This window comes from Nymphaea colorata, chromosome 6, assembly GCF_008831285.2.
Source record: "Nymphaea colorata isolate Beijing-Zhang1983 chromosome 6, ASM883128v2, whole genome shotgun sequence".
Taxonomy (NCBI): Eukaryota; Viridiplantae; Streptophyta; class Magnoliopsida; order Nymphaeales; family Nymphaeaceae; genus Nymphaea; species Nymphaea colorata.
In genome coordinates this window covers 8989746-9016214 of record NC_045143.1, presented here as the reverse complement: position 1 = coordinate 9016214, position 26469 = coordinate 8989746, and the positions used below count along the sequence as shown (strand labels likewise).

At 37.8% G+C, this 26469-nt stretch overlaps 1 protein-coding gene across 11 annotated transcripts in view; it reads right to left on the bottom strand.

Moving 5' to 3' along the window:
- The window catches only part of LOC116255452 (putative ion channel POLLUX-like 2), a 58909-nt gene that overhangs the window by 12983 nt on the left and 19457 nt on the right, over positions 1–26469 (bottom strand). For 9 of the 11 annotated variants that reach the window (XR_007573592.1, XR_007573593.1, XM_050078282.1 and 6 more), the window contains 7 exons: positions 23367–23442; positions 23202–23300; positions 22937–23091; positions 22739–22843; positions 14616–14695; positions 10856–10943; positions 9455–9539 (listed from right to left, as the gene is read on the bottom strand). Coding sequence is in view for 9 of the 11 variants with exons in the window: in XM_050078282.1 (XP_049934239.1) it covers positions 9455–9539; positions 10856–10943; positions 14616–14695; positions 22739–22843; positions 22937–23091; positions 23202–23300; positions 23367–23442 (688 nt within the window). In the remaining 2 variants the exon portion in view is untranslated. Of the gene's footprint in view, positions 1–9454; positions 9540–10855; positions 10944–14608; positions 14696–22738; positions 22844–22936; positions 23092–23201; positions 23301–23366; positions 23443–26469 lie in introns of all 11 variants that reach the window. The other 2 variants (XM_050078279.1, XM_031631272.2) reach the window with 1 other exon arrangement.

Below are 26469 nucleotides of genomic sequence, written 5' to 3'. Positions count from 1 at the left end.
TGTTAACTGTATCACGTGACATGGGTCTCTTACTAATAAGATCTGTAGAGAAAATTCTGAGGAATAATCAAAGCAAAGCAGGCAGACACAAATTCATGACATCAAGACAATGATACACACATTAAATTTCTAATGCAATGTGAAGGTTGCAGAAAAGTCAGAACCATAAAACCTTTTCACGCACAATGTTGCATCCTGTGTGCACATGTTCACAGGCATATGTGTTAAGATGTGACATGCTTGAATGTGGATACGAGATCAAACCTAATCCAAATATACATGCACAAATCATTTGGATTAAACATGTTCTATAACAGGTATTAGTGTACTTGTCTCATATGTATTTTTTCCCTAATATAAATTGTTGAATAAGATGCAGGTCCGTGCCCCATATAGGGGGCTTTAGAAAACATAATGTTTCTCTCATCCTTCTCTCATCTTTTTGAAATATATTGTGGTGGAATAAACACTTTTAGGTTCGGATATGGTATCAAAGCCAGGTTCATGAGGTTGCACATTTTTCTACAAAGGGAATCCACAAAAAGATCAATCTTTGCCAAGTCTAGAAGATTTTCACACCTGTTTCTGATTCAAATATTGTTATTTTTCTTCTTTCATCTAGTTCAGATTCTTCCAGGCACCTGATTAGCTACACGTCTTTCTGCTTAACTCAAATATTTCTAATCATAGTCATTAACTCCATTATGCACATCATTCGTCATTCTCAAAATTTCGAAAAGCAATTCTGCGTGCCTTTTGTTCTTCTTAAATATTTCTTACTGCTGTCATTATTCTGTTCTGCACGTCCTTTAGCTATTCTCAAAACTACTGCTGAACATAGCCTTGGTTTCATTATGTTTCTTTCAAAATCTGACTTCCTCAACTGATCTTATGTTTTTCTATGACTCCTTTTACTTGGCAGTCAATTTCCTATCTAATCTGAACTGTTTCTTTTTGGATGAGTATCGATGTCAAAGCTACTATTTTTTTCTTAATCTTCTTAGTCCTATTTGTTTTAAAAACAGTCGGTGTCCTATTGTTCTCTTTCCTTGTTAGAATGAACATTCTTTATCTTAATATTCTGTCTTTCCAGGAGGTTGAGATTTGTTATTATTTCTTGCCAGTCAATGGTTCTTTTATATACTCTAGCTTTTTTCAAATCTGTCTGCTCTGTCTTAAATACATATACTTTCATTAGTCCTTTTAGAAAGAGAAAAAGACAAAAAGGAGAAGGTCGACTGATTCCTATGTGGCAATTCAGCTGTATATGTTACCCCAATAACCTGTCTATGGGTATTCTAGGAAATAAATCTCTTTCTTTTACACTTTTTGGAGAGCTTCCTTATAATGATCATTATGTGTTTTGAATGTGTTCATTATATACATTGTAGAAATACGAACAAGAAGAGGAAGAGAAACAACGATCACGATGTAACGTGGAAAACCCTCAACACGAGGGAGAAAAAACCACGAATGAGGAGGAGTTGGTGCCCACTAGCAGCCAGACTCTCTCTCTCCTTAGATTATCATTAACACATAAGGATTAGGGTTACATGACTTAAGTAGTGCCCAAAACGGGCTACAAGGCGGGTCGGGTATGGATCCGGACCCGAAACATACGATCTATCAACACTCCCCCTCAAGTTGGGCATACATATCAAACATGCCCAACTTGGATACATTCCTCTCAAATGAAGCTGAAGGAAGAGCTTTCGTCAGAACATCAGCAGTTTGGTCTTTAGACTTCATGTAAGGTAAGATCAACTCTTTCGCATCAATTCTTTCCCGAATGAAGTGACGATCAATTTCAACATGTTTTGTTCTGTCGTGAAGAACATGATTGTTGGCTAAGTTGATTGCAGACTTGTTATCACAGTACATCTTCATAGGTCCTTCAATCTCTATTCCAATGTCAGTCAGCAATATCTTCAACCATAGTAACTCTGACACTCCCATAGCAACTGCCCTATATTCTGCCTCTGCACTAGATCTAGAGCAAGCATCCTGTCTCTTGCTCCTCCATACAACAAGGTTTCCTCCCAAGTAGACACAGTACCCTGTAGTAGATCGTCTGGTATCACCACAACCTGCCCAATCCGCATCAGAATATCCCTCGATTTCCACAGTCTCTTGTTTCACATACAGGAGTCCCTTGCCAGGATTTTTCTTCAGGTAGCATAGCACTATGTCCACAGCCTTCAGATGTGCATCGGTTGGTGCATGCATGAATTGGCTCAAAACATTCACCGCAAAGGTGATATCAGGTCTCGTGAGGGTAAGATAAATCAACTTCCCAACCAGACGTTGATATCTTCCATTGTCTTCTTCACAGAGAAGCTCTCCATCTCTAAGACACAACTTGTGCCCAGTGTCAAATGGGGTAGGAGTAGGTCTACATCCCAATTTACTAGTTTCTTCCAGCAGATCTAATGTGCATTTCCTTTGGTTTAGTACAAGACCAGTACTAGACCTAGCAACCTCCATACCAAGAAAATACCTTAGCTTGCCAAGATCTTTGAGATCGAATTCTGTAGCCAGTAACCCTTTTAGCTTGATAATCTCCTCCTCATCATCTCCTGTGACAATCATGTCATCTACGTAGACCAGCAGGAGAGTAACCCTACTCTCCTTCTTCTTCACAAACAGAGTGTGATCTCCATTTCCTTGTTTGTATCCATGACGTATCATCACTCTTCTCAGTCGTTCGAACCACGCTCTGGGTGATTGCTTAAGGCCATATAAGGCCTTTTTCAGCTTACAACATTTTTCTGGTTCTTCATATCTTGGAGGCATATGCATATATACTTCTTCTTCGAAGTCACCATTGAGGAATGCATTCTTAACATCCAGTTGATACATCTTCCACTCATTCATCACAGCTAGGGATATAACCACCCTCACAGTCTTCATTTTCGCAACAGGAGCAAAGGTTTCCAAGTAATCAATTCCATATTTCTGGCTAAATCCCTTGGCCACAAGTCGAGCTTTATATCTTTCAACACTCCCATCTGGTTTGTACTTGATGGTATACACCCATTTGGATCCAACTAAGTGAGCGGCTTCAGGAATCTTCACCACTTCCCATGTCATATTTCTTCTCAGGGCATCTATTTCTTCTTTCATTGCATCAGCCCACTTGGAGTCACTTTGAGCTTCAGCATAAGTCCTGGAGATCACAGCCAAAGAAAGAGTAGAAACAAAACACTTGTAATCTTTTCCAAGTCTGGAATAAGAAACAAAATTACCAATGGGGTGTTGAGTACATGACCTGACACCCTTTCTCAGGGCAATGGGAAGATCTTCATTCTTCTTTTCAACCTCATCATGAGTCTCCACGGTCTCCACGGTAGGACTTGGTTCATCCAGGGAAGGAGTGGCATTGGGATTGGAAGTAGATCTAGCATCACACGTCATTATCTCTGTCCGAGTACCTCGTCTAGAGTAGAACTGTCCAAACAACTGAGGGCCTTCCTTCTCAATGCTAGTGTCACACCTTTCCTCCTTCTCAGGCACATCAACAGTAGTAAGCGATTCTGCTTTCTTGTAGTCCAAAAAATCTATAAACTGAAGTTCCTGTCTCTGAGAATACTCTTCCCTGCCCACAGACTGCTCCCCCTGAAGAGGATTCTCACCAAAGTAAGGGGCATGTTCCAAGAAGGTAACATCTCTCGTAACATAAACTCGACCAGTAATAGGATCAATACATTTGTATCTTTTATGCGTAGGAGAGTATCCAACAAAGACACCTTTGATAGACCTAGGATCAAGTTTCTTGACATTTGGACAGTGATCATGGATAAAACATACACAACCAAAAACACGAGGAGGAAGAGGGAATAGTGGACGACTGCCAGGAAGCAACGAGTGGGGAGTCCTACCATTCAAAACACGACTGGGCATGCGGTTAATAAGATAGACACTAGTAAGAACTGCATCACCCCAATAGTGTTTAGGAAGATTTCTCTGAAACAAAAGAGCCCTGGTCACATTAAGAAGTTGACGATTTTTTCTTTCAGCTACCCCATTTTGAGGGGGGGTGTAACTACAAGATGTCTCATGAACAATCACCCGTTGTCTAAGAAACTCCTCAACAGGCTGACACATGTATTCACGGGCATTATCGGACCGGAAAGTTTTAACATTCGCACCATATTGGGTATGAACAAGAAGAATGAATGTCTCGATGATACGAGGAACCTCACTGCGGTCTTTTAACAAGTACACAAATGTAGCACGAGAGAAATCATCAATGAAAGTGATAAAATACTGGAAACCTTGACGGGTATGAATTCCCGAAGGTCCCTATACATCAGAGTGAATCAGGGAAAAAACTTCATTAACACAACTAGTAGAAAGAGGGTACGAAGCCCTCACATGTTTGGCAAACTGACAAACATCACAAGAAATGGAAGACAAATCAAAGGAGGAACACAAGTCTGGAAACAAATGTTTCAAAATCCCAAAAGGTAAATGCCCAAAACGTTCATGTCAGTACATAAAAGACTGAAGACAATCTTATCTTCTCTTATCTGTCTTGCGGATCGCTGTCAACAGAGCAGTAGCCACACGTATGGGAAGACGATATAATCTATCAGAAGCTAAACCAATCCCAATCCTCTTCCCTGTCACCAAGTCCTGCAAAACACAGCGATCGGCAGAGAATATAAGTTCACAATTCAATTCTTTAGTAAGTCTACTAACTGACAAGAGATTTAAAGGAAACTGGGGAACATGTAAAGCGCCCTGCACATGAAATTTGTCCAACAAGGACAGAGTGTCTTCGCCTGCCACAGAGGTAGAGGAACCATCTGCAAGAGAAACACGTTCCTTTCCCGAGGACAACTTATACTCATGAAACAATTTTGGGTTACCTGTCATGTGATGAGTAGCACCACTATCGACAATCCATTCCCCCACAGAAGAGTTACCTTTATTGCCAATAACTGCAAGAGCATGATTAGCTGTAGTTTCCTGTGAGGTCTCAATCTTGTTGACATCGATCCTGCCCAAATAAGCCCTTAGTTCACGAAGCTGGTCAGCAGAAATGGAGACTTTTTCTCCACTGGATGTTTGCACCTCAGACACAGGCGTCCTCCCAATAGAAGACCTCCCTTTGTTTCCCTTCTTCTCTGGATGAAGATCCCAGCAATAATCCACAGTGTGACCTGTCTTCTTGCAGTGAGTGCACCGGCGAAGGGATCTAGACGGGCCGCCAGGACCACGACTCACAAGAGCGGATCTCTCGTGATAGGGCACAAGTTCCCTCTTCCCTTCCTTTGTAACAAGCCTTCTCTGTTCTTCCGCTTCAACACAGGAGTACACATCTTCAATACTGGACACCTCTCCTGAATTCAGAATCTGGCTTCTAACACCTTCAAACTCATCATTTAAACATGCTAAAAAGAGGAACACCCTGTTTTCCCATTCATGAGCAACATAAAGTGCCTGATCATGGGGACAATGCCAAGGAATATCAGAATGATAGTCAAGCTCTTCCCACTTGGCTTTCAAAGCCCCATAGTACTCTGCAACAGAAGAGTTCCCTTGTCGAATGCCATACACTGTCTTCATTACTTGGTAAGTACGAATTGCCGTTTTCTTTTGGCCATACATTTGCTCGAGGACCACCCACATGTCTCTAGCAGTCTTCTTCCGAAGGATAAGGGGCTGAATATCGGCGGAGACAGAATTGACAATCCAAGTTTTCACTTGATTATCCTCAAGAAACCAAGTATGCCACACACCACTTGTTCTTGCTGGTTCGGGGTTGCTCCCATCGATATAGGCCATCCGACCACGGCCAGCAATCCCCATAGTCATAGCAGGCGACCACGAGAAATAGTTCTCCTTTGTGAGGCGAAGAGTGATGACCTGCATGGGAACATTCTCAGCTCTAAAAGCCCCGATTTCAGTTTGATTTGTGTTGACGGTTGACGAGGAAGAAGCCGCCATAATCACAGACCAGTCTAGCAACGGGCGATGTCCGGTTGGCAACAAGGGAGGCAGGAAGCAGCAGCACAATACAGCACAAAAAATCGGAGAACGGCGAAACCTCACCGGCGGTAGAGACAGCAAGAGAGCGGCGCTGGGCGGGTAGTCAGAACCAGGCGGAGGAAGAGGCAGAGCGGCGCTGGGTGGGTTGCAGAACCAGGCGGAGACAGGGGGCGGCGCTAGATCGCCGGAAAACGGGCGGCGCTGGGCGATGCGTCGGGTGACAGAAAGCGGAAGAGAGGGACGCCGCTGGGCAGGTCGTCGCTGGGCGGAGGCGGCCGGAACCTGAGCGGCGCTGATCAGGGCGTCGCTGGGCCGGTCGTCGCTGGGTGGAGGCGTCGGGTGCGACGGACGAAGCTCGGGCACGGGCGATGAACAGTGTCGGGCGAGACGATGAACAGTGCTGGGCGAGTCGATGAACAGTACCTGGGCGAGTCGATGAACAGTGCCTGGCGATGAATAGTGTCGGGCGAATCCTCCTCCAACACGGGCAAAAGACAAAGGACCAACCAGTAACGCCGGAACTTCACGTCTCTGATACCATGTAGAAATACGAACAAGAAGAGGAAGAGAAACAACGATCACGATGTAACGTGGAAAACCCTCAACACGAGGGAGAAAAAACCACGAATGAGGAGTTGGTGCCCACTAGCAACCAGACTCTCTCTCTCCTTAGATTATCATTAACACATAAGGATTAGGGTTACATGACTTAAGTAGTGCCCAAAACGGGCTACAAGGCGGGTCGGGTATGGATCCGGACCCGAAACATACGATCTATCAACATACATGTTGGGAAATCTTTAAGAAACAAATTTCAGGATAAAGCTTGTAAATGCATGTGAGTATGCTAATGATTACAAACGATACCATTGGTATGATCCAATTACCAAGCATATCAAGATCTCCAAAGACATTGTTTTCAATGAAGAAAATTTTAAAAGGTCAAAATGATGAGTTTTATCATCCATGGAAAGCGCAAAATTTGCTGCTAGCATTCATGTGAATCATCAAGAGGTTGTAAAAGGAAAAATCATCCACATCAGATTTTTCATGACAATGAAAATCCATCTGAATCAGAAGAAAAAGATTTGCTATCATAAGAAGTTTTAACAAATTTTCAGGATAGGTTTAAATCAGGAGAGAAAGGCATCCATCTTCCATTACTGATGGAATTGGCCAGAGTCAACCTTGAGTGAGAAAGTCAGACAGAATTCAACATCTTATTCAAAGATGGGTTAGTTGTGAACTTTTCTTTAAATTTCCAAATATTTTTGTCTTAGGCTCAAAAACAACAGGAACCCATTGCCTATCATCAAACCATCAAGTTTCAAAAATGGATGGAGACAACAAATGAAGAAATGGAAGCATTTCATGGGTGGCAGACATGAGGAGTTTCTCAAATGAGAGGGAAAAATGCTGTAGGCTCAAAATGAGTGTTCAGAATAAAACATAATGGGAGCATTGAGATATACAAAACTAGACTTGGCATGAGGATTCACTCAGGGGAATGGACAAGATTATGATGAAACACTTAGTCTAATTGTTAAAAAAGGCACCATTTGCGCTACTTATTTTTGGCTTAACCATTATGGATGACTAGATGTCAAAAATATTTTTGTATGTAAATACTTAAAAGGATAGGTGGATAGAATAAGAACCTGGACATATAGAGGGTGATCTTAAGGAATGTGTCCATAGATGGATGAAAGCAAGGCTCAAGCTCATGGTCTGAAAGCTTCTCGCTCAAAATTCCGTAGCTCTGGTTCTACAGGTCTTCTATAGATCACTCGTTATTTATTATGGAGATTCTTATATAGTCATCTTGTGGCTTATATATGCTGATGACATAATAACTCCTGGAAATTCCAACAAGCAAATCCAAGATAGGAGGCTTGAGATACTTTATCGGGGTTTAAGTTGATAATAAAGATGGAGTACTAATTTTAACCCAACACAAATATAAACTTAGTATGTAAGGGAGGCACGAAACATTACAAACTCATATACACCCTGAGCAAGTTGAGCTCTCAAGATGGAATATTATATGAAGATCCAACCAGATATAAGATATGACCAGATATTGCAGTAGAATGGGGATGCTTCAATATTTTACCTTCACTAGACCAAACGTTGTCAGTTTTGTTAATCAAGTATCACAGTTCAAACTTGAACAAAAAATTGGACATATTGAAGCAGTGAAAGAATTCTCTAATACCTGAAAGGGAGAGTTGGGATGGACTTCTTTGATCACATATGCTGATGTAAACTTGACAGGAGACCCAAAATAAAGGAGATCATTCTGGGGTATTTTGTGTTCCTTAATGAAGATCTTGTATCTTAGAACAGAAGGAAGCAAAAGGCCATTGCAAGGTCGAGTACAGAAGCCAAATACAGATCTATGGCTGTGGCCACTGCTGTAGTCACATGGATTGGACATTTATCGAAAAAATTAGGAGAGGTGGCTTCTAGATTATTGTTATTGTGCAACGATCAAAGCACCATGATCAACTATGTTAATCTTATTCATGATAGTCACTCAAAACTCATCAGGATAGGGCAACATTTAATTAAGCAGAAGGTTAAAGATAAAGAGATAAAACTGCAATATTTTTTAAATGAAGATCAAGTTATTGAATTGTTCACAAAGGGATTGACAAGATAGAGTTTATGCTATTTAAATGACAAGTTGAGCATGGTTAAAAGCCATCTACAACTTGAGGCCGGCTGTTAAGATTTGACATGCTTGGATTTGGATTTGAGGTCAAATCTGATCCAGACCTACATTCACATATTATTTGGGTAAAATATGTTACAGATAGAGGTAATGTTAAACTTGTTTCTTGTATATAGTTTTACCCTAACATAAATCGAATATAATGCAGCTTTGTGCCCGTGGAATAATTTTTTTTTAGATTTTGATAATATGTGGATAGGCATGGATGTCCAGGTTTGATTTGTTAGTGACATTGCATAATATTGGTCAGTAAAGGAGGAAGAAGACAAAGATGTGCATGCATCAATCGGGTCGGCTAATTGACGAGGCAATAACTTACAAAGTCAGTGATCAATTTTTATTCAAAAAGTCAGATCAGATCTAAATGATGTTCTGAGCAAAGTTTCCATGGGAAATTTAATGATCTTATTGAAAGGTAAAAATTTTACCAAAAGCCAACTCCTACATTCTCAAAATGATAAAGGTTGTGGTCATTTGAAATTGTGAACCTTACTGATTTAATTTTAGTGTAAGGTCAACTTATAATTTCAAAAGGTTTTGAGGAAGGGAGACAATGGTGAATTTATAGTTACCCAAGCACATCTGCAGAAACATTCCTCACACATTCTCTCCAAGTAAATGTAATTTTAAGGCAAGCATACACAAGAAAATGGCCAAAATTGCACTTCCTCAAAATACATCTCTTGATCATGTGTTCAATTTCAAATGGTAGGCAAGGGATTGTACCTCTACTATGATTGGGATAGATGATATGCTTGAAAGGGGTTGGAGAGCCAAGACCATGAGAAATGCATCTGCATCAACTTCATACCTGCCAACCAGCTAGACCAAATTAGTAAAAGAAGAAGTTAGAATTCTTCTTCATAGCTTCGGATTTCAGTAATTTTCCACACAATAGTTCTGGTTGAACGTGTTTCCATAAAATTGAAAAGCATAGACCCAGAAACAAGAGTTGTCATCCAGGGAAGGTACAGAACACGGCAGAAACTCTAATATAACCAATCAAAGGAAATACTGGGCACAGGGTTCGTGCGGTTCCTAGGACAAAATTGAGTACAGTAGACACATATGCATGGAAAAGTTTTTGTTTTTTTCCTCATTTTATCCATAATATGCATAAAACTAAGACACAGGGCGATATAGCACTTTCATAAATTAAATACAAATGTTCATTCTACATATTTTCTGCAATCAGATTTGGGGGAAATGTTACAAAGGTAATGCCTGAAGTATCAAATTTTTTGTGGTTGAAATAAAAACTCAGTTCGGTTTCCTTTTTAAGTATGTTCACACTGATAATGCCCTCGAGTTTAAATCAACTCAACTTTTGCAACCCTACAAAGATCATAGTATATGCCCTCAACATTCATGTACCCATACTTCCTAATAAAATGGGGTTACAGAACGTATGCATAGGCATATCCTTTTGTTATCAGGAAACTATCAGCTAGGTTTTTCTTGGGTATTTTTCGGTGAAGCTATTTTTCTCAGAAAAATTTTGGGAAAATCTCAGAAATTTTTAAAAAAATAGAATTATGAAAAAATAATATACACAAAAAAATAAGGAGGAGACATAAAACATGTCCAACTAGGATGACAAACTTATGAAAACAATTCTTTCTGATGTTTTGAAATAAAATAATGTTATAATCATAAAGTTAACCGAAAATCTAAAATTAACATTTAACAATCATAATTCCATGAAAAATTTAGTACTTTCAACTTTAATTAATTAGCTGTTTTCCAAATCATCCATTAAACCTTTTCTATCCTATTAGGAACTTATCAATATCAACTGTTTAAAATAGAACTTGGAAAAAAAAAACAGAACATGAACTCAAGTAGGTGTAAGATGCAGAACATGAACTGAAGTAGACGTAAAAGAAAAAACACAACATGAACTTGAAAAAATTCACACACCACACCTAGAAATGATGAGGCTCAATGATTATAAATAGAACCTGAAAAACAAAAACAACAGAACTTGAAGTCTACATTCTAGAACTATGTGTAAAGTAAACTGCTCCAACATTAAAACCTTAAAAGACAAAACAAAACTTTGGGCGTGAAATGTAATCTCTAAAGAAAATTAAATAAAAAAAAGCTAGAAAAAAAATTAAAACTTACTGTAGGTGGCCTTCTCCCTTCTCCCACATCTCCAACTTCTCCCCAAAGAGCAGAAGGTCCAAAACAAATCGCTGGAGGGAAAAGAGGGCTTAAAAGCCCTAATCTCGTTTTTAGTTTTCCCTTTTTACAATTAAAAAGAACAAACAACTTCAAAATTGCCCTTTTAAAACCTTTTTTTTAACATAGACTACCCTTTCAAAAAGAAATGGAGCATGTGCAGTTTAAACTTTTAATTTCTTATAAACAAATACCAAGACTGCTCCGTTTGAGTGCAGGATTAATGATTATATGGAGACGAAAAAATCACATTTTTATCATGATTTTATTATGATTTTATCATGATAAAAATGCGATAAATATTTTTTGGTGTTCTTTTGAAAATGTAGTGATATTTACCCTTTTTTTGGTTTCTTTTTTTTTTGTAGATGTCACAATATTTTCAAACATATCACAATATTTGTGGCTACACTTCAAACCAATATGTGTTCATCATTTTGAGGAGATGCCATTCACATAGTTTGTTACCCATTAACAAGATGCCTTCTTCATCCATTGATAAAATTCCTATTCAGTTGTTTTACCTAACTTCAAAAGTGTTAAGATGTGTTTGTTTTGTTCATATCATTGGCCCTAACATAGACAAATTATCTACTCAAGCAGTCAAATGTATTTTCCTGGGATACCCTATAGATAAAAAAGGATACAGATGCTTTGATCCCATAGATATTGTTGCGATCAGAGAGAGAGAGAGAAAACTTTCTAATTGTTATTCACGTAACCCTAATCTCAGATTAAAAAGAGATTAGGGTGGCAGTAACCAAATTACATTTCCAGTCCACTAACAGACACATTTCAACTTTCTAATATTTCAGAAAGACTCTAACCGACTCCTAGAAGTATTTAACAGATATATTATCAGTGTGGGCGTTACCTTCTTTGAATCAAATCCTTACTTCCATCATCCGGAAAGTACTGAGAAGTCTGAGGTGTCAAGTGTCGACCCCTTCTCCATTACCCATTTCTCCATTTCCATTAAAGTCCCTTCCTTGTAATCCTAACCAATCTCCTGAAGAGTCACATGCTCAGTTTCGTGATCTTTCATTGGTGCATACTCGGAAACAAACATCTTCTCATGGCCCTCCCTCGACTCTTCTCATGAGGTAAGTACATCTGAAAATACTAATGATACTACTATTGATCTTGATAATACTGTAGACCATCCTGAACCAGAGGACGATTTTCCTGTTGCACTTAGGAAAGATTGGCACTAGGGAACTTTACATCCTACCTCCTAGTTTGTATCCACAGATAGACTTGAAAGAACATGTGACACTTTACTTGGGTTATGTCTACAGACACTATTCTTATTAGTCACCAACAGGCCCTTTCAGATTCCAAATGGAGGCAGGCTATGCAAGAAGAGGTTGATGTTTTAATATCTCGGGGCATGTGAGACCTTGTAGATTCTCCTCCTAACAGTGAAATTGTTGGCTCAAAGTAAGCATTCATGGTCAAGTATCACTTAGATGGCTCAGCAGAGAGATATAAGGTGCATTTGGTGGCCAAGAGATACACTCAGACTTATAAGGTAGACTTTTTTGAGACATTTTCTCTTGTTGCCCATCTTGGCACCATCAGACTTATTATATCCATGGCAGAGAATTTTAGATGGAGCATGTCTCAACTTAATGTTAAGAATGCATTCTTATATGGTGACTTATTAGAGACTGTATATATACATCAGCAACCTGAATTTGAGAAACAGGGGCAGTGTGGGAAGGCATGTATATTGAAAAAAAGTTATTTATAGCCTAAAGCAAAGCCATGAACTTGGTTTCATAAACTATTTGAGGTGGTGTCAAAGTTTGGCTTTCAAAGATCTCCTTCAGATCACTTGTTATTTATAAACAGAGGTTTCAAAGGGATAATGGTGATGGTGGTTTATGTGGATGTTATCGTTTTGGCTAGTGACAATGAACAAGAAATTTTAGATACAAAGAAGCATTTGTAGAAGCATTTTGTCATAAAAGACCTTGGTCATCTCAAATACTTCTTGGGAATCGAAGTAGCCAAAAATAAAGAAGGTGTCATTTTCTCTCAAACGAAGTATGTGCTTAACTTGTTGCAGGAGACTGGCAAGTTGGGTGCTAAACTAGCTACTGTCCTTATGAATCCTAAAATGCATTTACATGATGATCAGTCTGATCTTGTGGATAGCAAGTCGTATAATCTTTGAATGGAAACTCCTCTGTGTGACTGTGACCAGGCCATATATTCCTAGCAGTGGGGAAATTTAGCTAATTTATGGATAAGCCAAAGAAAATCCTTCAGGATATAGCCATGATAGATTGACAGTCCTCAGATATCTAAAGTCCTCCCCTAATAGAGGATGCTATTCCAAAAAAGGTATTGCCAGATATTGAAGCTTACACAAATGCTATGCAGAACCAGTTGATGATAGAAAGTCTCTTGTCAGCTTTTGTGTATTTGTTGGTGGGAATTTAATGTTGTGAAGAAGCAAAAAGCAAGGCCTTGTAGTCAAACCTATCACAGAATCTGAGTATAGAGCCATGAGGCTGAGATGACTTGGGTGAAATTTATGCTTATCAGCTTAAGCCTTAAGGGTTCAGGTAAAATTACACATGAAGATGAGATGTGACAATAACATGGTTACCTATATTACCAACAATAATGTTTTTCATGAGGGTCAAGTATATAGAAGTTGATTGTCATTACATTCAAGATATGGTTCAAACAAGAGTCACATCGATTGTGCATGTGTCATCTGAAGATCAAGTAGCCGATGCACTAACTAAGCTTCTCTCTATAGTTGATTTCACAAGATGTTATAACTAGCAGAGCATGAAGGACATCTGTGCTCCAACATGAGAGAGGGTGTTGAAAGTCATTATCATATCATGAAGGGGCTTTTAGTAAATATTTATAGGTCGTGTAGCTCTCTTTAATATTTATGATTTGTTTTGTGGACTTTTTATGTCATTTTTGGTTGCCAACCCTAATCCCATATTAACATGAGATTAGGGCTAATGGAAACTGATTTTTTTCTCTTTCTCACAAACCTGTTCCACAATAATGATTTTAGCAAATTGCACAATCAATGTATAACCTACTCAAAATGATGATCAGATGGAAAAAATTGGAAAATTTGTTTTGTAGAAAACAATGGCATGTAGAGCTCAAGATCCAGTTCTAAAACCTCTACAACATTTGAAACCATATGAACCAGACTAAAACAATATGAAACCTATCTTAAAACATCATTAATGGTCATAGAACCCTTGAAATTGGGCCAATACCTTATCAATCGAATCAGTAAGACGTGAAATCAGTTCTGAACCCTCATGGACTGATCCATTTGTTGCCAAACTGGCAGTAACTCCATAAAATGGGTTAAAATCGTTCAAATTGGTCAAGGTATTAATAAACCAATTGAAAAACTTTATGAACCAATAGTTACTTCATCTAGAATGACCATAAAATGTCAAGAAATCAGTTTGAAACCTTATGAGCTGACCTAGATATGCCATAAACCGATCTCAAACAGCTTTAACATGGTAAAACTAGAGTATTAACCAAATTTTGAAAACGCTCCTGTTTCTGCACCTGTATGCACACCCATGTGTGATGCAGTCATAAGTGTGTCTAAAAGCATGAGAATAGAAGAAGGGAAAAGAAGAACAAGGAGAGAAGGGGATAAACAAAACTGAAATGTGATCCAAGATAAAATCTTACCGATTACCTCTGGCGGGCAATATTATCACAGATCGTGCTTTACTTGCAGCTGCTCTTTCAAATGATCTTGTCAAGCTAAGACTGCAACTGCACTCGCACATACAGGTGACAAGAATAAGATTATATAAGAATATATTCTGTGTCCAGGAAAATAAATTATGCTTCCAGATAGAAATGCAATAAAACAAGGAACCATTAATAGACTTCATGCTAGGGCATGTTTTATGTGTATAAACGTAGTCTATCATCACTCAATCACTATTAAAGTAAAGGGTAATTTTAGAATTTATTTTTAAAAAAATTAAAAAGGAGGTTAGACGGCACCATCAACCCTTGCTGGAGAAGGGCAAGGGATTGCCATCAACCCTCACCATCCTCCAGCGAGGGTGGATGCTTCCCTTATTGGAGGATGGTGAGGGTCAAGGCCCTCAACCCGCTTTTTTCCTTTTTTACTTTTTTTAAAAGTAAATGTGATTAGAGGAGTAATGTCATAAATTACCCCCCTAGTTTAATGATTTTTGTTTGGGAATGGCTCTTTTGAGAATTTGCTGAAAATATTAAGAGGCTATTTGTGAATACTGAAAAGCTGAGAAGATAATGTTCATTCATTCCTTAGGCACCATGTTGTAATTTTTTCTATTTCTACGAGATTAAGGAGGGACTTATACAAATTTTAAGGGGGCATAAGGGTTTCCCAGAAATATCATAAATTTTAAATTTATTAATCTATTAGAATGAATTACATGCATTGATGATGTCCAGGGTGATAGACCCAAATCCCAACAACTACCACTCTATTACAAGATTTTGTGTATTTTAGGTGATCTTTTAATATCATGAAGACATAAGAAGCAACGAAGGTCCTCTACTGAAATTAAGTACCATGCCATGACAAGCACAACTACAAATACTTTTTTGATGAAAAAGCTTTTGAAAGATATGACTTATTTTTAGAAGCCAACCAAGCTTTATTGTGATAACAAAAGCACAATCTATATAGCCAGCAATCACAGATTTTACGAGTAAACCAAATACAATAACACGGATCATCACTATGTTCATCAAGAGAGTTTTAAGAAGACCATAAAGCATCGAAATTTTTGTCTCTTCCTAACAAACTTTTGGTTGTGATACCATAAGTTTGAAGGGGGAGGAGGGTGTTAAATTTCGTGTATGTATATATAACAGGTCCCCTTTGTTGTACTCTGTCTTATCTTTCATATATTCTTTTCTATATATGTTTCTTATTCTTTTTCTGATTGTATTCTTTTATTATTCTTTTTGGTATTTCTCATCTCTGCTCTTCTGGACATCAGAGGCTCCAATAGTTAGATCTCTACAGTCTAGCTGTAGGAGGTTATGAAGTTTCTTGTGCCTTTATTAAGGAGAAAGCTTATTCTTTGGTTGTGCCTTAGTGCACATTGGGGTGTTTCTGTATTCCCTAATGAAATCTGAGTTGATTATATATAAATTTATGTCTAACTTATTTAAAAAAACTGACTGAGAGCCACGTATGACAAAACTGACCTGGGAGTTGATTACATAAAAATTTTCCTCCTGTCTTCTTCTTTCATCTGATTCCCCTCTTCCTTATCTGCCCTAATTTCAGTTGCTCATCTTTATATCTGTATCTTACTTTTGCTGCCCTAACTCTGTTGTTCCTGCATATTTCTGCATTTAGATTTATTCTCTATATCAATTTTGTCTCTCTGTTCTACATCAGTTTTCATACTTGCTTTGGGTCTGTTTTCAGATCAGACGTCTGAATTTGTATAGTCTGTTCGACTGTTCTGCATTTTAGTTTTGGTCGAGTGATCTAGATTGCATGTACGCATCAGTTTGCATACAGTATTCCTGTCTAATATGTTTCCCATTAAATCTGCATGTAAGTCCTCCTCTCCATCATAGTCATGTCTGCCATGAGTTGAAGAAACACTTAACTCTATATCCTTTGAAAAGCTAGCAGAACTTCTTGCCTGAATTGCCATGATATTTTCTGTATAGAGGAACACAGCAGATACACCCCACCCCAAAAAAGGGAAAAAGGAAAAAAAAAATAATAATAATGGGTGCATCTACACAATTATATCTCTACAAAGCTGAGGAAGGAGTATACTGCCATATCCATTTGAACTGAGCATTAAGCATCTTTTTATTTTCCCGTGCATACATTTTTCTTAATTCTATTTCTTTATGTGCTGATTTGCCATCTCTGTTTTGTCTCTTGGATACCTCTTCTCATTCCATTATTTCCTCCAACCCTTTTGGCAGCTTATCTCACAGAAACTCATCACTTCCAATTTCCCATTTCCTTACATGGAGAGAACAAATTCTCCCATCCATTGAGAGATAAGGTATCTCTGGACACCTGGATGGATCTACTCCAATCCCTCCAGATTATGTTTTACAGGAAGTTAAGGATGGGACTGGGTCCACCTCTACCAAATAGAAACAGGTATCCAACCTTGAGCATGAAATTTGGATGATGCAGGATCAAGCAACTTGTTGAAATTAGGGTTAGGAGGAGAGAGAATCAGTAAATTTCATTAACCCTTAACCACAGAATATATGCTGTTGAATTAGAAGAGTTTATGTTTCTAGGTGGTTCTTTGCAATATTTAATAGTTACGAGGTCTCTTTAAACATTTCTCTATTTTTGGTTGATGTAATTTGTAAATCTCTTTCTACCCTAATCTTTTTATTATGGAGATTAAGGTTAGTGAATGAGAAAGTTTTCTCTCTCAAAAGACTGCCAGCTGTAACATGGTATCAGAGCCGGCGATCTCCATCCTTCTTCGGCGACCATTGACGTAATTTTCTGGCGACCTCTTCTCCTATTATCTCTCTCCCATCTCTTCCTATTTTTTTTCTATCCTTCCTTTTTTTCCTCTCTGCTGATCATCGGAAAATAGTGGAGCAGCATGGAAGGGGAACCTAATCACACGTGAGAGGTATGTGTGGTTAGGTCCCCAACGTTGATGTAGTGGACCATAAGCAACTATGTGGAAGTTGCGCGTGGGAGTTACTGTGGAATATATATATTTGTTTTCTGGCACGTGGAAGAGTAGCTGCAAGGGGTTCATATTTTTTTCAGATCTGGCACGTGGAAGACTACAAGGGACTGTATCAGAAATTTCTTGGTTACCGCTGTTGAAGAAGAAGTTCAGGCCAGATCACATTGGTATCAGATCTGATACAGGTTTCCTCTTTCTTTTAAATCATATTCTTGTCCTTGAACCAAATCTTTGGATTTGTTTTTTGCTGGCTGTTGATGTTCTATACACGACTTTAAATATATTTGTTAGAAACCTCTATGACAAAATATTATTTTCCAACACTCCCCCTCAAGCTGGAGCATATATATCCATCATGCTCAGCTTATTACAACAAATAGAAAACTCAGTAACAGGCAGTGGTTTAGTGAACATATCAACTACTTGTTCTCAGAAGTAACGTGAGTGGTAGAAATAATGCCAGGTTGTACCATGTCCCTGACATAGTGATAATCTACTTCAATATGCATTGTTCTCTCGTGAAACACTAGATTATTGGCTATGTCAGTGGTTACTTTATTGTCACAATACATCTTCATCAAGAGAGGGACAGTCACCCCTAGGCTTGTAAGCATGGATTTTATCCATGTCATCTCTACTGCAGTCTGAGCCATAGCCCTGTACTCAGATTCAACACTAGATCTGGCAACCACAATTTGCTTCTTGCTCATTCATGATACTATAAGTTCCCCTAACAAAAACACAAAAACTAGAGGTAAACTTTTTATCTTCAATAGAACCTGCATAATCGGCATGTGTGAATGCCTCAACTTCGATGGAAGTTCTCTGCTAAAAAAATAAACTTTCCCAAATGCAGATTTGAGATACTTGAGAACCAAGAGAGTTGCAGAACTTTCTTTGGCCTGTCCATGAATTGACTCAGTTTCCCCACTGCTAAACAAATGTCAGGCCTAGTGATCGTCACATACAATAGCTTTCCAATCAGAGTTCAATATGATTTGCTATCTATAGCCTCAAACTGTTCATCATGGAGGTGAAGTTTGGGACTCATGGGAATAGATGCAGGTTTAGTTTGTAGCATACCTATCTCTTGTAATTGGATCTAGCACATGTTTCCTCTAAGATAGGCACTCCTCTACTTCTAGCTACCTCAATGCCCAAGAAATAGTGATGAGTACCCAGATCTTTGGTCATAAAGTGTTGTTGCAAATAGTGCTTAGTTTCTAATATCTCTTGACCATTGTCTCTAGTCAAGATAATATCATCTACATACACAGCCATCAAAATGACTCCAACGGTGTCCTGCTTGACAAATAAGGAGTGGTCTAATGGGAATCTCTGAAAGCAAAACAGATACAACCTCAAATAATTTATGAAACTAAGCACGAGGGCTTTGCTTAAGACCATAAATGATCTTCTTCAAGAGGCATACTTTGCTATACTCCCTCATGTCGTTCAAAGTCAGGTGGTTGTTGCATGTATACAGTTTCAAACAGATCCCCATATAAAAAGCATTCTTGACATCCAATTGAAATAAGTTCCATCCCCAGTAAATTGCAATAGAAATAACCAACCAAATAAATCCCAGGATAGCAATAGGAGAAAAGGTTTCAAAGAAGTCAACCCCATATGTTTGAGTGTAGCCTTTTGCTACCGAGCTTTATACCTTTCTATAGTACTATCAAAGTCATACTAATAAATGGAAGTTATAAATATTATCTCAATTTCTACATTTGTAGATCATTTTAATTCTTTTGTAGAATTTACTCCATCTTCTATTTATATCAAAGACCTTCAAAGCGAAAAAGACATTCACTAAAGGAGAATGAAGTGGAGGCATGTATATCATCCAAAAAGATACTATTACTGCTACTTTCCATAGTTAGAATTACTGATCTACATCATCTATTAATCCTGGTGTTTACACTCTCGACAAATATAATAAATCAAATCTTTGGCATTCTTCTCTTGGTCATTGTTGAAAGACTCATAGTGGAAGGCCTTCTTCCTAGGTCTGCTTTGGATTTATTCTCATGATAAATTATGTTGAAGTTGTCGGCTATGTAAGAACCATGTTCTTCATTTCCATTCAATAAATGAAAAGGTTTGAAAGCCTTCTAAAATTGTTTTTTTTGATGCCTGGAGGCCCGCACCCGAATTTTCATATTCTGGAAGTAAATATTGTGTTCTTTTTTATTGATGACTTCTAGCATTTGATGTGGATTTACTTCATGAAAAACAAATATGAAGTATTCTACATTTTCTATTATTTCCATTCTTACGTCAAAAATCATTATTCTTTTAATACCTTGCATTTCCAACGTGATGGTGGTGGTGAATATTCCTTTCAGGACCTTGTTACCTATCTTCAAGATAATGGAATTAATTGTAGAGTTTTTTGTCCACATCCCCCTCAACAAAATGGCCTTGCTGAAAGGAAACATCAGCACATCATTAACAATGCTATAAACATGATACATGCTAGTGAGCTTCCTATGAGCTTGTAAGCTTGTTGCTTACATTATTAACCCTCTACGAATGGTTGTTTTGAGAAACAAATCGCCCTATATTCTTTTGTTTGAGAAGCATCCAAATTATGATGACTTACGAGCTTTTGGTTGTGTAGGTTATGTTCATGTTGATTATTCTCAGCAAAATAAGTTTCAAAGCAAAGCAATAAGATGTATATTTTATGGATATGCAGATGACCTTCTATAAGGGATACTGATATTATGATCAAGCCACTAAATGGGTTAACATTTCTAGGAATGTCATACTTGATGTGAATAATTTTTCAAGACAAAAGCCAAATGACACATGAAAGACCTGTTATGATCCATGGCTTAGTGCATAACTTTTCTCTAGAATCTCTAGATGGCCATCGTTCATGTCCTTCGCATAAATGACTTGAAACAGATGGAAAAGCATTGATACATTGGGCAGGTCTGTACAAGAGGAGCACGTGAACTGTTTTCACCAACACTGAATCTTCTTCTACAATTGACTATTCTCTCACTTTGTCCTATGTAGTTACTATTCCTGTCAATTGATCTGAAATAACTCGACATCTTATTGATCCATGGATTAGTCATGACAATTTCTCCATAGATTTCCAACTGTTTGTAACTCAAATCGCAAGGAGATTGGACCTATATCTTTCTATCATGTTGTTTATGACCTTATTCTAATAAATGAATTCAAGCTGTAAATGGAGAAATAGAAGTCATGCACTAGTGTCAAACACAGACCATAGATCCCTGCCCCATAACAAGAGTGTTTTAGATGGCTTTATAAAATGAAACACAAGCCAGATGGAAATATAGAGCATTAGAAAGCTCATCTTGTTGCAGGAAGCTTCACACAAGAATTTGGGCAGGATTATGATGAAACTTTTAATCCTGCTATAAAGATAGGGAGTATTCGCATTATTCCATCACTAGCTGTTCATCATGAATGGAAAATAAGACAGTAGGATGTCAAGAATATTTTTCTTTATGGGAACTTAAAGAAGGAAGGAGGAAGTCTACATAAAGCATCCACCGGGACATTCAAAAGGGGAACTCAAGAGATATGTATGTCAATTACAAAAGGCAATCTATGGGTTGAAACAAGTATCAAGATCACAGAGAATGTTTTTTGTTGGAGATCTAGACCATTTGGATTGTTTCATATTCATATATCAAAATGACGGAATCCTTACACTCATGTTAATATATGTTCTTATATTATTGTTATAGACCAACAACGAGGAACACAGTCAAAAGACAAAAGATCTCCTGAGTTAGAGATTTAAAATAAAACATTTTGGGAGCCTATGGTACTTTCTTGGAGCTGAAGTAGATGCTGTCTTATACAACATAAATATATATTCGATCAACTGGAAATGTCTGGGAAGTGGGACTGCAACCCACTTACAACCTCAAGTATACTCAATCAAATGTTGAATCAAGACAATGGAGATATATTTCATGATCCTACACATATTGCAGTATGTTGGAATGCTTCGTCAGTATCTTGCTTTTACTCATCCTGATATTACATAGTTTCAAGTTCCTCAGCTTTTGCGTACCCCAAAAACAGGTCATACAAATAAAATCGAAAGGATTAAATTATTTGAAGAGTATTGCTGGAGATGTTCTATATACTCAAGAAAATTCCAAAGATTCCACTCATGATCTCACTGTCTACATTGATGCTAACTGGACTAGAGATCCGAATGACGGGAATCAGTATTGAGATATTGTGCTTTTGTTGGATTCAATCTTATTTCTTGAAGCAAGCGGCAGCAAAATGTTGCAGTCAGATCTAACATAGAAGCAAAATAAAGAACTCTGGTGGCTATTACTGGGGAGAAATAACATAGACCAAACATTCATTTGAGTTACAAAAGCCAATTTCTGGATGTCTTCTTTTGTGTAATAATCACAGTGCAATTCAAATTTCTCTTAGTCCCATTCATCACAGCAAACCCAAGCATATGAGATTGACCAGCATTTCATCAGATAGAAGATTGAAGACCAGGAGATTGGCCCTCGTTTTGTTCATTTGAATGACTAAGTAGCCAACTTGTTCACAAAGGGGACTCACAAAAAACTGGTTTTGGTTTTTGAAAGACATGTTGTCCACAGTTCAAGACTAAATACAACTTAAGGGTAATGTGAAGATTCACAATGTTTGTATGTGTTATTTGGATCCAGATCCAGTTTCTTTACCATGTATATTGTTTGTCGATAATTTGTGTATTACTGTAAATACCCATTAAGTATAAGGGTATTATTGTAATAGTTTCAATAAGCCCTCTTATTAAGATTACACATCACAGCCATCCCCATCAATTGCAACACGTGGATTTCAGGCTGATCTCTTCCTTATCTCCCTTCTTCTTGCTCGAACTGAATCTGGAGCTTTCTCATGGCCATTAGTAAAGCTAGCATCTGTATATATAAGTGAAGAACACAGTTAAAATGCACTGAAAAGGTTTAAACAATCAACAGAATCTGGATTATTTAATAATTTAATAAGTTACGTACATAGAACCATCATTCTTCTACAGCTATAGACATTTTATGCATCTCTGTCAGTGCTCATAGATGAAATAGCCAATAATTCAATGTACCTCCTCGTGAGAATGTCAATATGACGAAGATCCTTGGTCATGCTGTCAACTATCTTGTCCAAATTCTTTTTTGGATATTCAGATAGGAGAAGAATTCGTTGCCTCCTGCAGGAAACCTTAAAATCTGAGTCATATAAATAATAAATAAGCAGTCCGCTCAACAACTTATACTATGTTGCCATAAGTGAAGATAATTACCTTGCTGTTGCAGTACCCGATTTTATAGAAAATTCATGATATGTATTAAGCTGCTTGAGTACATATCCAAGATGACTATTAACACCACATATAACAATATGATCAGACTCCATTACATAAGACTGTGCCCCTTCTCTGATCTTTTGCATATTATTCTGTAGAACAAATTAAAAAAATGCAAACAATAAATAAGGCTTTCCTATGAAGAGACATTAAATTGTGCACAAAAATGTACCTAGATAGAAAAAATTTTAGAAGAATTTACCCTAAATTCTTCTGTCATCGTGCTTGTAAGGCGAGAATAGAATAGCAGTCCCAGCACAGCTAAACTAAAACCTATGATACGTTCAATGCCAGTTCGTTCCTGCAATACAGACAGAAACTTCAGCATTCATATAAACCAATCAACACCTCAACAATGAAATTGTACCCGTAGGTGGGAAGACGATGAACACAAGCATGCCCAGGAATCCCACAGGCAGTCCTCCAATGCCCGCTTTCTACTTCTGAATGACAGAGGGATTTACAATCAAACAGAAGCCTAAAAAGGTGATGCTTGAGCAAAAAGAAGGCCAACTTTAAAGAGTTAGAAGGTTTAATATGGTACTTCAAATTCCACTATCTTTTCAGTAGGACATTTCTCAAATTAGCAACCAAATGGATGTATCCACAAAAAAGTCCTGACCATGCTTTCCATGCTTAATTGTTTTCCCTTTCCCAATTTCCAAACAAAATTCCATTTTTTAGACTTATCATGCATATTGCAACTATAGTCACCAACTGCTTTGAGCAATTTCTCGGGAAGGCCTTCTTAACATATTCTACAAGATATATTTTTTCTTGGGAACATATCAAGAAAATCTCTGCAGTTTTAAAATTTGAAAAATATAAAATCAAATAAAGTTGAAAGATAATGGGCTTTCTAGCTTCTACTACTTTTCTTGCAATAGAAACAAGTAAAAGAATATTGGAAATGTAAAAGAAGCAAATAGGAACAAAAGTCACATGATAAAAAATATGCACAAAGGATTCCTGAAAAAGCCTAAGCAGGAATATCTTGAGATAAATTAAATGATAGTGATGCAATATTTTAATTTTTAGGTGATATTTTTCAAATATAGGGATATTTTACAGATAGTATTGAGTGGCTTTAAAATAGGGGGAATAACAGAGGTATTAGGGTTGCAAGTTGCAACTAGCCACTTGTCATATTTCCTGTTTACCGAGCTGGAAATTTCAAAGGAACGGTTGAGGTTCTGATTCTCATCTTCCACATATACTTCAAAATATACTCCTTTAATGCCACAAGGTAGACTGGTTATTTTATAGTTCAAACTGCATTGCTTTAGTGGCACAAGGTAAACTAGGAGATTTTAGAAAGCAACATGAGCACAAGGCAATCTGGCACTTTACTTTTCGTTCCATAAGGCAATCTCTAGCGGAAACTGGTAAATCTTGTTATCCTACATTATTACATAAAGGTTAGATGAGTTCCATAGCATTTTTGTTAGAAGTAATGCCGATTATTCAAGAATCAAAATAGATTTCCTTTATAAAAAGAAGACATCAAAGAACTTCTATTAAATGGTTTCACAGGATTCAGCCAATTGTCCTGATCTGCTTCAGCTGAATCTGAGTCTAGAATACTAGCATGAGTTCAATTGGATGGATGGATCAGCCGATCAGGACTCTCCTATCTTTACAGAAATGAAGAAAATTGCAGATGCAAAGGAGTGACAAAAACTGAGAAGATGTTCCAAATGTTATAAGTTCATCATAATCAGAAGGTTGATGATGACATTTATCGCCTGTGATATGTTACAAGTCGTTGCTGGAAAAAATTTGCAAGATCAAATTTGAGGGGGAAGCAAATATCACTTGGGCAATGTTCGTTAACATGCTATTGGAAGCCTACTTTCCTCAGCACATCCAAGACCAAAATGTCGAGTTTATGGATTTGGTGCAAAGGAGCTTGTTTGTCGCAGAATATACTCCAAGTTCCACAACTTGGAGCATTTTTGTCCCCACATGCTATCCACTAAGAAGGTGCAGATGGTCAAATATGCTCATGGAAATTGTGATCACCTCTAGGATTGGGTAATGGCAAATGGTTAGAATACATGTTAGTTATAATATTGATTATCGTGGACACTCTTTTAGTAAATAGTTTAGGATGGTAGGAGTTAAGTGTTATTTTTATAAGCCTCTCTTTATTATTTCTAATTAGTGTGTGGACTTATTATGTAAATTTCTTGATTGTTCCCTTGTCCTATATTAACATAGGATTAGGGTCAATGAATAACGTTTTTTTCTCTCTCAAAAACTGTTGCAACATGGTATCAAAGCACGTCTGCCCTGGGACTACTCGACGTTCAGGTTTTGAGAGTTCACCTTTCTCCCTATCCCGTCTTCCCTCATCCTTCATCCAGCATCTAGGTTTACAAGTGAATCTTAAGGAGCATGTGGAGGCACTGTGCGTCAGAAGGTAGGGAACTGATCACCGCTACTTGAAATGTAACAATGATCAGAATCATCAGATACCCCAAGTCGTTAAGTCATTTGTTGTCATATTTCTGTTGGTGAATATGGACGTCAGTTGGTGCCTTGTCAAAAGTATCAATGGTGTTGAGTCAGCAGGATCAAGCACGTATCGTGGACTCAAATTTCATCAGCCTCAATGCTGAGTTGAAGTCTCGTGGACCTGATCAGTGGTCTCTTGAAGCACACTTCCGATTGTAGACAATAAAGTTGCTGCTCAGGTTGAGTCTCTAATCAATAAATCTGATATTGTCTGATCTAATGAAGTCTGAAGAATGTCGCCCGAAGTGGTATGGTTCTGATCTGGCGTCGGTCATTAATCAAGTAACCAAATACTGAACCAAGATCCAATTTCCCTGTTTTTCAGTGTTCTAATCGATCCTCAAGATGGTTACACATGTCAAGAGTTCCCTTTTGGTAGTGGTGTCGTCTTGAAAACTATATGCTAATCTGTTTTCTGGTTTATTGTCGAGAAGTTGAACAGTTGGTTTGTCATTTTTCGAGAGACATCCGAAGAGACTAGACCAGATTCTTGTTGACGTGGGTCTATCTTTAATCATTTGTTTTTTGGCTTCCATCTAACAGTCGACTATAGTTTTTGGACCATTCTTATTAATTCTGCTTTGGCTGGTGGTCCACACAGACCTCTAAGTGTGATGTTTCAGTAGAGTATAAAGCATTTGCAAACCCCTTCCCATATGGGTCATCCATGAAATGAGATGATTCCAATTATGAGAGATGGCCTCGTACATTCATGATGTCTGTGGTTGGACATCGTAAGGATCATATTATTTTTGAAGAGGAACCAGTTGAAAAAGTAGGAAAATATGCTACATGGAAAGAAAGCGATAGTATAATTATGGCTTGGATTATGAACAGCATCCAGCAACATATTGCTGATGGGCTATAGTATTGTACCACTGCCAAACATATGTGGGAGTTTTTACGTGACACATACTCACATGACAAGAATGCCATTAGGATTTTGAGGGTGA